Genomic DNA, 13098 nt, shown 5'->3' with positions numbered 1-13098 from the left:
TATTTTAAGGAATAGGCGTTGCCCCAGAAGTGTATAAGCCATCTTACTACATAAGTATATTCACCTACCTATACTGCTGATATGTTATGCACTTGAGGCATGTACCATCGCAGGTTTAACAACGAAAAAGTATTAAAATGTTTAAAAATATAAAGATGCTAACGTCGTAAGTTAATATCAATACGCGGTTTAATTTCGAAATTTTGCACCATTAACTTCCGATTATTTCACTTATTTCACCTTGAATTCGCGATTAGTTATTTACCACATGTTTCATGACTTAAAAATATGAAAAAGTAAATATTGAATGAAAGTAAAGTTTTAATACATAAACCAATCGTTTATTTTCAAAATGTTTTCACAGAATGCAATGTTAAATTTTCCCCATACAATCCTGCAATTAAAATTAAACTCGTTAATTATTTGTGAAAATCAAAATTAATGAATTGAATTAGTTAACTAAATTTATTTATTTATTAACTAATAAATTCAATTCAATTTATTTATCAAGTTTATTAATTTAATAACTAATTAATTCAGTTAAATTAATTTATTTATCATGTTAATTAAATTCAAAAATATTAATTTGAGAAAATCAAAATTAATTAATTGAATTAATTTGCTAAATTTATTTATTTATTAACTATTAAATTCAAGTAAATTTATTTATTTATCATGTTAATTAAATTAAAATATATTAGGTTCATTAAATCACTAAATACTTAAATTATATTTATTTATTTATTAAGTTCATTCACTAAAATATATTTATTAAAATTATTCATTTTTAAGATAATTACTATTTCCTATTTTTAAATTAATTATTTTCAAAATAAATAATTTTAATTTAATTAAGTAATTAATTAAATTAATTAATAAAATAAAATAAAATAAAATAAAATAAAATAAAATAAAATAAAATAAAATAATTAAATTAAATTAAATTAATATAATTAAATTAAACTAATTAATTAAATTAATTTAATTAATTAAATTAATTAATTAAATTAATTAATTAAATTAATTAATTAAATTGAAATTATTTATTTTTAAGATAATTAATATAAAATAGGAAATAGTCATTAATTAAATTATATTAATTAATTAAATTTATGATTAAAATATTTATTAAGTTAATTAATGAAATAAAGTCTTTATTAAGTTAAATAATTAGCTTATTATTTTTAAATTAAATTAAATTAATTCTAAATTTAATTTAATATTTACCCATCTTTCTTTGTTCTCTTCGGCGGTCTGTGAAAAGAAAGAATTCAAATTATTATTCTTATTTGCATATTCTCAAATTAAAGCTATCAAGCTTTGAAAATAACTCACGATGGGCTCAAAGTTTTTCTCTGCGCATTGTCCAAACTTGAAATATTGAATTATTAATATTACTATAATTTATATAATTTAATTAGTGTAAAATAAAATTACCTGCTTAAATAATGCCTTTTCTGCACACATTTTCATCAGAAATTCGTCATTCGCAATACTAGCTGAGGCACTGCACGCTTCTTGCTTGCATTTATTCCATGGTCCCAGTTTCTGCGTTAAAATTGGATCTTTTAAGTCCGGCGTCTCATAGATGGCGCCAGAATAATACTCTGATAAAGGGATTAATTTCGTCTTTTGTTGACACCATTTCGAAAGATTGATCGACCCTTGAATAGCTTAAATATCTGAAAAGTGGCTCGCAGGGTATTGAGAGATAATATATTGAAGGCTTTTCGCTTCGTTTCGTCGCTGTCTGTTCTAGGAATATGGAGCCCCCTATCTATTGCAGCGCTGGAGGATAAACTTAAAAGCGTAATTTTAAAATTAATTTTAAATTAAGCATTAAAAATAAATTAAATTAATATTGAATTAGTTTAATTAAATTACTATTAATATAATGTTACGGTGCTTTTCTCACCAAATGGTCGGTTTCGCGAATGTAGATGGCGACCTAAGCGCCGGACTATATTTTGAATTGGGTAACGTGTTATAAGGACTATTTATAAAACTCAACAATAAAGGTACTTATTCAGTAAGAGATTCATTATAAACTTTTGCTGTCACTTACGTTAGATCCCTCTACCATTTTGAAGCAGGTCAATACTTTGTTAGCACTTTCTTTATTTTTAACTTTTTCTGTAAAATATGTAAATTTATGGTTTTTATTAGATTATTAGCAGAAGTAAATTAATTTTATTATTAGCAGAAGTAAATTAATTTTATTATTAGCAGAAGTAAATTAATTTTATTATTAGCAGAAGTAAATTAATTTTATTATTAGCAGAAGTAAATTAATTTTATTATTAGTAGAAGTAAATTAATTTAAATATTACCAGAAGTCAATTAATAAAATTATTAGCAGAATAATATTAAATTTTTATTTGAAGACGTAAATTAATTAGATTATTTCCAGAACTAAACTAATTAGATTATTAGCAAAAGTGAATTAATTAAATTATTAATAGAAGTAAATTAATGAAATTTAAGCAGCTGGAAATTAATTAAATTATTAATGTAAGTAAATGAAATAAATTATTAATGTAAGTAAATGAAATAAATTATTAATGTAAGTAAATGAAATAAATTATTAGCAGAAATAAACGAAATAAACTAATAGTAATAATAATATTAAATTATTAGCAGAAGTATATTTATTAAATTTTTGACAGAAGTATATTTATTAAATTATTGACAGAAGAATCTTAAATTATTGACAGAAGTATATTAAGTTATTGACAGAAGTATATTAAGTTATTGACAAAAGTATATTAAATTATTAGTAGAATAAATTAAATTATTAGTAGAATAAATTAAATTATTAGTAGAATAAATTAAATTATTAGTAGAATAAATTAAATTATTAGTAGAATAAATTAAATTATTAGTAGAATAAATTAAATTATTAGTAGAATAAATTAAATTATTAGTAGAATAAATTAAATTATTAGTAGAATAAATTAAATTATTAGTAGAATAAATTAAATTATTAGTAGAATAAATTAAATTATTAGTAGAATAAATTAAATTATTAGTAGAATAAATTAAATTATTAGTAGAATAAATTAAATTATTAGTAGAATAAATTAAATTATTAGTAGAATAAATTAAATTATTAGTAGAATAAATTAAATTATTAGTAGAATAAATTAAATTATTAGTAGAATAAATTAAATTATTAGTAGAATAAATTAAATTATTAGTAGAATAAATTAAATTATTAGTAGAATAAATTAAATTATTAGTAGAATAAATTAAATTATTAGTAGAATAAATTAAATTATTAGTAGAATAAATTAAATTATTAGTAGAATAAATTAAATTATTAGTAGAATAAATTAAATTATTAGTAGAATAAATTAAATTATTAGTAGAATAAATTAAATTATTAGTAGAATAAATTAAATTATTAGTAGAATAAATTAAATTATTAGTAGAATAAATTAAATTATTAGTAGAATAAATTAAATTATTAGTAGAATAAATTAAATTATTAGTAGAATAAATTAAATTATTAGTAGAATAAATTAAATTATTAGTAGAATAAATTAAATTATTAGTAGAATAAATTAAATTATTAGTAGAATAAATTAAATTATTAGTAGAATAAATTAAATTATTAGTAGAATAAATTAAATTATTAGTAGAATAAATTAAATTATTAGTAGAATAAATTAAATTATTAGTAGAATAAATTAAATTATTAGTAGAATAAATTAAATTATTAGTAGAATAAATTAAATTATTAGTAGAATAAATTAAATTATTAGTAGAATAAATTAAATTATTAGTAGAATAAATTAAATTATTAGTAGAATAAATTAAATTATTAGTAGAATAAATTAAATTATTAGTAGAATAAATTAAATTATTAGTAGAATAAATTAAATTATTAGTAGAATAAATTAAATTATTAGTAGAATAAATTAAATTATTAGTAGAATAAATTAAATTATTAGTAGAATAAATTAAATTATTAGTAGAATAAATTAAATTATTAGTAGAATAAATTAAATTATTAGTAGAATAAATTAAATTATTAGTAGAATAAATTAAATTATTAGTAGAATAAATTAAATTATTAGTAGAATAAATTAAATTATTAGTAGAATAAATTAAATTATTAGTAGAATAAATTAAATTATTAGTAGAATAAATTAAATTATTAGTAGAATAAATTAAATTATTAGTAGAATAAATTAAATTATTAGTAGAATAAATTAAATTATTAGTAGAATAAATTAAATTATTAGTAGAATAAATTAAATTATTAGTAGAATAAATTAAATTATTAGTAGAATAAATTAAATTATTAGTAGAATAAATTAAATTATTAGTAGAATAAATTAAATTATTAGTAGAATAAATTAAATTATTAGTAGAATCAAGAATTGATCTATTTATATATAGAGAGAATGTTTATATTCCGTCGATTTTTACCATCGCTCCCATTGCAGCTTTGGGATAAGAACCTGGCCCTCCTCTTTAAAATTCAATCAATTCTAGGCGGCGCATTATTGGCTCCCTAAATATTACGTCCGCTTGACGCGATTGACATTCGCGTGAGAGACGTAGAATTAATGAAATTATTAGTAGAATAAATGAGAATATGAGAGGAATAAATGAAAATTATTAGTAGAATAGATGAAATTAGTAGTAGAATAGATGAAATTATTAGTAGAATAAATGAGAATATTAGTAGAATAAATGAGAATATTAGTAGAATAAATGAGAATATTAATGGAATAAATGAAATTATTAGTAGAATAGATGAAATTATTAGTAGAATAAAAATAAATAAATTAAATTATTGGTTGAAAAATAAATTAATTAAATTAATGGTAGAATAAATAAATAAATTTAATTACTGGTAGAATAAATTAATTAGATTTTAAGCAAAAGTGCATGAATTAAATTGACGTGTGAAATAAATAATACAGCTAAGTTTGAAATATAATTTGGGTCTTACCGCAAACTTTCAAATCCTCTTCACTCTGGGCGGTGACGCAAGCCAAACCCAGAACAATCATAGCGAAGCACTTCATTTTCACGGTAAATTTCGTTTTAATGTAAAACTATTTCTAAGTTGTGCCTGGTTTTTATTTGTCATTTATCTCGTGAATTTTCATAATCCTCGATACCTTTGAAGAAAAACCTGAGTAAACTAGACTGCATTGTGTTAAAAGTTTTCGTCGTCGTATTTATTTTTATTGAATAGTTTATATTTAAAAGTATCTGTTTAAACAGATATTGTCACTCAAATTTATAAAATAAACGTGTAAAATCGGCACAAAGACGTTTTTGGTCGTCAATTGTTATGTCAAGTCCTCAAATACCGCACTCCTGAACAGGAAAAACAATGTAACACGAATTACGTCTTTTTTGCTTTAAAGAGTTTTGAACTTCTACGAGGCATTCTGATATCAGGGCGAGGGGTCGAAAAATTTCCGAAAACCATGTACGGAATTTTGCAATTCGATTCCATTAAATTCAGTTTAATTAGAAAAATTAATTAAAGAATTAGTGGGGTCGGTTCATTTTGTGACATGGATTATAGTCTGGATGTACGAAATTTTCCAAATTTCAACTGTAGCTTTAAAAAATTAATGAATTTGTGGATTATTAAAAAATTCACGAATCAGGATTTTTTCATCCATTTGTGGATTTTTAATAAATTCATGATTTTGTATTTCTTATTGGATTTAACGACTATTCTTTTCCAGTTTATATTTCCAGTTTTTACCACTGAATCGAGAATCCCATCGATGCTGATTTGACCCGATTGTTTCACGGTTAATATTTTTGCGTCTAAATTACTGATTTTTGCCAATTATTCGTTTCGTGTGTAAATTGTCGATTTGTACCGATTAATGGAAAAGAACTACTGGTACCGATTTGATTCGATTTTGAACTTTATCTTGGTTAACGTAGGCTTAAGGTTTCGATTCGTAACTTTTGAAGTAGTTACAGTGAACCATCAAAATTGAATTTGGGAAGCTCATTAAAAAAGAGTGTGAAATTCCTTTATTAATAAGTAATACCATAAGTGTATAATATAGTAAGGCTGACACTTCCTATTCTTCACTGAGAGCTATCCACAAGACAGACTGCATTACCGGCTTCGACGCAGTTTTGCGTCCGCTCGCTAACGCGTCACACGTAGCCATTGACAGCGCGTCGCTAGGGGGAGATTTTCTTCTTGTGATGACGCTTCTCCATTAATAACTCTCATTAAAATAATCCGTAAAGTGACAAACTTATGGAATAATATTATAGACTTATGGTAATACAAATGGTAATAAGACCGTTAATTTTAATTAGGAAAAACGAAGCATGTACAAAAATGTCTTCGAGGTGGTTAGAAAATTAAAACACCTTAGTAGTTAAATTAGACAAAATTTTTACACCTCATTTTCCTAATTTTTAAAATACAAATCACTTGGCCATCGCATTAACCGACTGCCATATTTTCAGAGAGAAGTGCTGCCAGACACATTTTCCGAAAATCTTTTTGCATGTTGATGTACGTTTGGGACGTTCCACTCTGAAAATATGGCCGGTGATCACGTCATCCGCAGGGCTGGTCGATAATTATCGATGGATAATTATCAATGATAATTATCATGATAATTATCGATATTTATCCGATGAAAAAATCATGATAATTATCGAATTAAATTAAAATATCTGAAAACAGTTTTTAAAGTTAAATTTAATAATTTTGAAAGCAATATACAGCAGTATTAAGTATTTATGACATTTATGCTCGCATTTATGTAATGTTTACAACTATCCAAAATGAATTTTCTCAAATTTTAAACTTGAAAAGGCAATGTTGTTAATTCATCGGAATCATCGTAAAATTTTTCAACTTAAATTCCAAATATTCATAATTATCAAAAAAATCAGATATTTATCCAAATAATCCGATAATTATCCAAATAATCGGATTATTATCAAATGATCGGATAATTATCAAAAAATCCGATAATTATCGTATAAATCGGATTTTTTGATTTTTTCCGAAAAAATCCGATTTTTTGCCAACCCTGGTCATCCGAGATTTCCCGCGAAAAACGCCGCAAATTTGCGAGACTTGTGCGGCGTAGATATCGACTAAGACTATTTGTGGATTTTTTAAAACAAATGTGGATTTTTAAAAAATGGGGATTTTAAATAAAATGTGGATTTAAAAAAAATGTGGATTTTTCAAAAAATGTGGATTTTAAAAAATGTGTATTTTAAAAAAAAATGAATTTTAAAAAATGTGGATTTAAAAAAAAATTATTTTTAAAAATTTATGGATTTGGTTTTTTATTGGATTTGTGTATAAATTTCTGATGGAGTATGACTGGTGTTAAGGTAGGAGCCAACTTATTGTAGTAGTGTTTATAACTAGAAAATCTTTATTTTGAAATCACCGTTTCACACAAAATCGCTCATTTTTAGGCGAAACAAGAAATTTAAATATTTATATCTTTTTATTTCTTAACAATTTTGAACACAATATATTGTTTACCGCATTTCTTCCTAACATCTTAAATGGCTTGCAAGCAATCCTGTACGTAAGGAAAAGCTTTCCCAATTTCAAATCATTTAAATATATAAATTTATGTCATAATACCTTAACTTTCTTCATATCCGATTCACTCTGTGTGATAAATTAATGAAATTATTAAAATTACTATTTCATTTAAAAAAATTTATTATAGAATTAAAGTCAGTTAAACTTACGATTGGCTTGAATTCTTTGTTGGCGCATTGATCGAACTATAAGATTTTCAATGATAATATTAAACTCATGTTTTTTTCAGTAATTGCAAATTTTTAGTGTACTTTTTCTCGCAGCGGTTCGTCCTTGCAAAGTGCCATCAGGAAGGTGGCGCAGGATTGTAATTCGTTCCCGCCGTTCGCTTCCAATTTGCATTTCTTCCAAGCTTTCATGTCCTATTTTTAGTTGATTTTAAGGTGTTATTTAATATTCGTTTCTATTCTACTGTTTCTATTATGCTGTAACGGTGCTGTAAAAACTATTAGTTACAATTTCCAGCAACATTCGTACCGTTTACTAGAATAGTTTGATTCGTACCGTTTTACGACTTGAATAGTGGGATTTTTACCGATTTACGACTTGAATAGTGGAATTCGTAGCGTTTTACATTATGAATAGTGGGATTCGTACCGTTTTACGACTTGAATAGGGGGATTCATACCGTTTTACGACTTGAATAGTGGAATTCGTAGCGTTTTACAATATCAATAGTGGGATTTCTACCGTTTTACGACTTGAATAGTGGTATTCATACCGTTTTGCGACTTGAATAGTGGGATTCGTACCGTTTTACGACTTGAATAGTGGGTTTCATACCGTTTTACGACTTGAATAATGGGATTCGTACCGTTTAACGACTTGAATAGTGGGATTCCGGATTCGTACCGTTTTACGACTTGAATAGTGGGATTCCGGATTCGTACCGTTTTACGACTTGAATAGTGGGATTCCGGATTCGTACCGTTTTACGACTTGAATAGTGGGATTCCGGATTCGTACCGTTTTACGGCTTGAATAGTGGGATTCCGGATTCGTACCGTTTTACGGCTTGAATAGTGGGATTCCGGATTCGTACCGTTTTACGACTTGAATAGTGGGATTCCGGATTCGTACCGTTTTACGGCTTGAATAGTGGGATTCCGGATTCGTACCGTTTTACGACTTGAATAGTGGGATTCCGGATTCGTACCGTTTTACGACTTGAATAATGGGATTCCGGATTCGTACCGTTTTACGACTTGAATAATGGGATTCCGGATTCGTACCGTTTTACGACTTGAATAGTGGGATTCCGGATTCGTACCGTTTTACGGCTTGAATAGTGGGATTCCGGATTCGTACCGTTTTACGGCTTGAATAGTGGGATTCCGGATTCGTACCGTTTTACGACTTGAATAGTGGGATTCCGGATTCGTACCGTTTTACGACTTGAATAGTGGGATTCCGGATTCGTACCGTTTTACGACTTGAATAGTGGGATTCCGGATTCGTACCGTTTTACGACTTGAATAGTGCGATTCCGGATTCGTACCGTTTTACGACTTGAATAGTGGGATTCCGGATTCGTACTGTTTTACGACTTTTATAAAAAAGATTCATAACGTGGTTTTATATAACGGCTTTAAATTTTGTAGTAGTATCTACCATACTACCCCCAAATCCATAGTTAAATTACTAGCATAATACCGCTAATTTAGTAGTTTCATACTGATATCTAGGAGCATCAAACACAAGGAGAACGCAACCCGTTTAAAGTCGTGTATCTTCTTGTGTACATTTTTCATTGGTTAGATGCTTTAGCGCCTGCTGCCGTCGGAAGGGAAAAATTCGGAAATTGTCTTCCCCCTTTCTGTAAAACGTTCAGCGTAAAGGTTCGTCCAATGAAATTTGTACACAACCCGGCGTTAGCGTGTTTAAAGGCTAGCTGCGTTCTCCTAGTGTTTGTTGCTCCTAGCTGATATCAAACTTAGTAATACCTCGGGTTTGTTTTCCATGTCGAAACATTTCAGTACTTTTTCGGTGGATTCAATCGTTTTTGTATTATCTGATAAAACGAACAAAATTAGTACAAACTGAGGGCAGGGTTGGCAAAATCCTTGTTTTTTTCAAGAAGAACAAAAACAATGTTTTTTATTGTTTTAAACAAGTTTCATTGTTTTTAACTGTTTTTAAATCAAACCATAAAAAACACAAAATAAACAATAAAAAACTTTGTTTAAAACACGTTTTAAACAATTCATTATACTTATGAATCAGACTCACGAGTAAACTCATTTAAAGAAATATTACGTATCAATAAACGTATTATCATAAGTGGCATATTTACCCTAAGTGTGTCAATAAGATGAATTTTTCAATGATACCTTGTTTAACGAAAGTGACGTAAATGACGTCATTTTTCCAGTGACGAAATTTACGTAATGTGTTTGCGAAGCGGCGTCTGCGGCGAGAGCATTAAAAATACCATATAGGGTACTTGAACGGAATTCGCTAGTCCTACGTTTCTTTGGTCTGTTTAGAATAAGCTCTAATTGAAGATTTTCTGTGTGAAAGGCTCCTATTGGCACACTTAGGGTAATTATGCCACTTATGGTATTATAAATAAACTCACAGGGCGAAGAACCAAAGAGTACACGCTTATTTAAACGAGCCAAGAATTTCGCTAAGCGTTGTTGACCAACCATTGACGGCCTTAGGGTTTTCGATGCTCCATGCAAATACTACCTAATTAACCTGTAGTAGGGTTTTTAATATAGCTATCATCCTGGAATTTTCGGTCGCATAGTACTAAGAAAAGGGAAAATAGCTAGTTATCCACACATTGTTTTTAGGTTTGGTTTATTGAAATGTGCACGTCTGCAGTCATAAATCATCACAAATAAACAATGTTATAAAAAATAAGCACTTAGATACCTCTATAATCTTAAAACTTCCATCACATCATAAAATTTCAAAAAAATCTACCGAAATCCCTTAATTTTTATCTAGGAGTGCCGCCTAGTTGGTTTTAACCCGATTTGTCCAGACCGGCCGTGTTTCTTGTACTGGCACAGCCCGACTAAACAGCAACCCTACTTTTATCTCGTGCATAGGTAGGGTGCCAAATAAATGTATATTGGCAGCTATATACATTCTATTTAGACAAAAAGATAAAATTCAATGCGTTCGTAGGATTTTTGCACTGGTAGGAAATTTATGAAATCATATCGAGCCCATTCAGTCGCTCTTTTCAAAGAATCTTAAGATCCAACTAGCCGTTATCAATACAATTTACCTTTCTTAGAGCCTTGGAATGGTTTTTTCTGCCTTTTCCCTCATATTGAATAACCAAAATCTTACAAAAAAACAATGAAAATTTACCTTATAAAAAACATGTTTAAAACAGATAGTTTAAAACGTTTAAAACAAATTGGTGTTTGTTTAAAATATTTGTTTTAAACGTGTATTAAACACTTGTTTTAAACATTTTGTTTTAAACTTGCCAACCCTGACTGAGGGTAACAAATGGCGCAATGGTGTACTTGCCACAAATTAGTTTAAATTCCTCAGAATCCAAAGCGGCATTTACGGCGACGGCAATTGAAAATACCGCTAATACAATTAAACTTTTCATATTGGTAGAGAATTTCAACAACTTATTGAAAGTAAGTTATAGGTAAATTCTTTCGAAAACCAGAATATTTATACCCAAAAATGTCTAGACATTTGTTCAGTTGTAAAAATTCGCTTCTACTCTTGAAGATAAGGACACGTCTGTTTCCGTATAATTTTGATTTGTACGACTCTTACGTACCTATTTTGTAACTTTTCCTTTGTCACAACTTGTAATTTACAACTGAAATAACATTTCTATCTTTGTAGTTTTTTGATATTTATATTCTTAAGTAGATCGGTCAATATAAGATTAGATAAAATGCTTTTTACCCAGACGGAAATAATAGGTGTTAAAAGTTCTCGGATCGTGTTTTGGGCTGTTTAAACATTTGATTTTATAGTTTACATTCTAATCCGTAAAGTGGGTTATTTTTTACATCAGAAATTTAGTTCGGTTTTCTTTATTCGCTATGTCTAGGTCACAATTAATTACTTAAATTCTGACATGCAGTGAAAGCAAAAGTATCGTAATAACACTTTCTATTCTTTTAATGCCAGTTTTCGGACATTCTCTCACATCAGCTCCGACTTGGACTCGCAACCGGGTAGTATATTGAGCTTTGTAAATATTTAGAACTCAATTAATATTAAATTAAAAGGTAGAACTCAATTCTGAATTAAATTAAAATGTAGAACTCAATTCTGAATTAAATTAAAATGTAGAACTCAATTCTGAATTAAATTAAAATGTAGAACTCAATTCTGAATTAAATTGAAATGTAGAATTCAATTATGAATTAAAATTAAGAATTCCATTCTGAATTAAAATTAAGAATGAAATTAATTCTATATTTAAATTAAGAATTCAATTAATTCTATATTTAAATTAAGAATTCAATTAATTCTATATTTAAATTAAGAATTCAATTAATTCTATATTTAAATTAAGAATTCAATTAATTCTATATTTAAATTAAGAAGTCAATTAATTCTATATTTAAATTAAGAATTCAATTAATTCTATATTTAAATTAAGAATTCAATTAATTCTATATTTAAATTAAGAATTCAATTAATTCTATATTTAAATTAAGAATTCAATTAATTCTATATTTAAATTAAGAATTCAATTAATTCTATATTTAAATTAAGAATTCAATTAATTCTATATTTAAATTAAGAATTCAATTAATTCTATATTTAAATTAACATTTAAATTATTATTAAAAAAATGAGAATTCAATAAATATCAAATTAAAATTAGGAATTCAATTATTATTAAATTAAAATTAAGAATTCAATTATTATTAAATTAAAATTAAGAATTCAATTATTATTAAATTAAAATTAAATTCAATTATTATTAAATTAAAATTAAGAATTCAATTATTATTAAATTAAAATTAAATTCAATTATTATTAAATTAAAATTAAATTCAATTATTATTAAATTAAAATTAAATTCAATTATTATTAAATTAAAATTAATAAATCGGTTAGTATTAAATTAAAATTAAAAATTAAATTATTATAGATTAAGATTTCAAATAATATTAAATTAACTTAGTTATATCCATATTAAATTTATTTGACTTAGTTAAATCAATATTAAATTAAATTAACTAAGTTATATCAACATTAAATTAAATTAACTAAGTTATATCAATATGAATTTAAATTAACTAAGTTATATCAATATGAAATTAAATTACCTAAGTTATATCAATATTAAATTAAAATAACTAAGTTTTATCAATATTAAATTAAATTACCTAAGTTATATCAATATTAAATTAAATTAACTAAGTTATATCAATATTAAATTAAATTAACTTACAATTGTTAGATAAATCAATATTAAATTATTTTAACTTACAATTGTTAGTTAAATCAATATTAAATTCACTTAGATAAATCAATGTTAAATTTATTTAAATTAGTTAAATCTATACTGAAAA

At 25.6% G+C, this 13098-nt stretch overlaps 2 protein-coding genes across 2 annotated transcripts; both read right to left on the bottom strand.

The window, feature by feature from the left end:
- Window positions 1-320: 320 nt before the first annotated feature.
- On the bottom strand, window positions 321-5038 carry LOC149961884 (uncharacterized). The gene is made up of 6 exons (XM_090170930.1): window positions 4964-5038; window positions 2066-2133; window positions 1438-1548; window positions 1336-1371; window positions 1228-1254; window positions 321-394 (listed from the first exon to the last, which is right to left on the bottom strand). Exons 1-6 carry the CDS (start codon window positions 5022-5024, stop codon window positions 374-376), a joined length of 324 nt encoding a protein of 107 aa, XP_090027056.1. The 5' UTR covers window positions 5025-5038; the 3' UTR covers window positions 321-373.
- Window positions 5039-7495: 2457 nt separating this feature from the next.
- On the bottom strand, window positions 7496-11172 carry LOC149961883 (uncharacterized). The gene is made up of 6 exons (XM_090170861.1): window positions 11072-11172; window positions 9523-9590; window positions 7831-7941; window positions 7729-7764; window positions 7619-7645; window positions 7496-7553 (listed from the first exon to the last, which is right to left on the bottom strand). The coding sequence occupies exons 1-6, from the start codon at window positions 11157-11159 to the stop codon at window positions 7533-7535; spliced, it is 351 nt and encodes a 116-aa protein (XP_090026987.1). The 5' UTR covers window positions 11160-11172; the 3' UTR covers window positions 7496-7532.
- Window positions 11173-13098: the final 1926 nt, after the last annotated feature.

This window comes from Leiobunum rupestre, chromosome 1, assembly GCF_980474605.1.
Source record: "Leiobunum rupestre chromosome 1, qqLeiRupe1.1.hap1, whole genome shotgun sequence".
In the NCBI taxonomy this organism is placed as follows: domain Eukaryota; kingdom Metazoa; phylum Arthropoda; class Arachnida; order Opiliones; family Sclerosomatidae; genus Leiobunum; species Leiobunum rupestre.
The sequence above is the reverse complement of the archived record's forward strand: the minus strand, read 5'-3'. Positions and strand labels throughout refer to the sequence as shown.

Excerpts from the sequence above, each read along its gene's own strand:
- LOC149961884 (XM_090170930.1), bottom strand. The coding sequence starts at position 5,024 with ATGATTGTTCTGGGTTTGGCTTGCGTCACCGCCCAGAGTGAAGAGGAT. Across the intron at positions 2,134-4,963 it reads AGAGGATTTGAAAGTTTGCG|AAAAAGTTAAAAATAAAGAA; the intron begins GTAAGACCCAAA and ends CATATTTTACAG. Across the intron at positions 1,255-1,335 it reads AGAAAAACTTTGAGCCCATC|ACCGCCGAAGAGAACAAAGA; the intron begins GTGAGTTATTTT and ends TTCTTTTCACAG.
- LOC149961883 (XM_090170861.1), bottom strand. The coding sequence starts at position 11,159 with ATGAAAAGTTTAATTGTATTAGCGGTATTTTCAATTGCCGTCGCCGTA. Across the intron at positions 7,942-9,522 it reads ACATGGAAAACAAACCCGAG|GACATGAAAGCTTGGAAGAA; the intron begins GTATTACTAAGT and ends AACTAAAAATAG. Across the intron at positions 7,554-7,618 it reads CGGATATGAAGAAAGTTAAG|GATTGCTTGCAAGCCATTTA; the intron begins GTATTATGACAT and ends CCTTACGTACAG.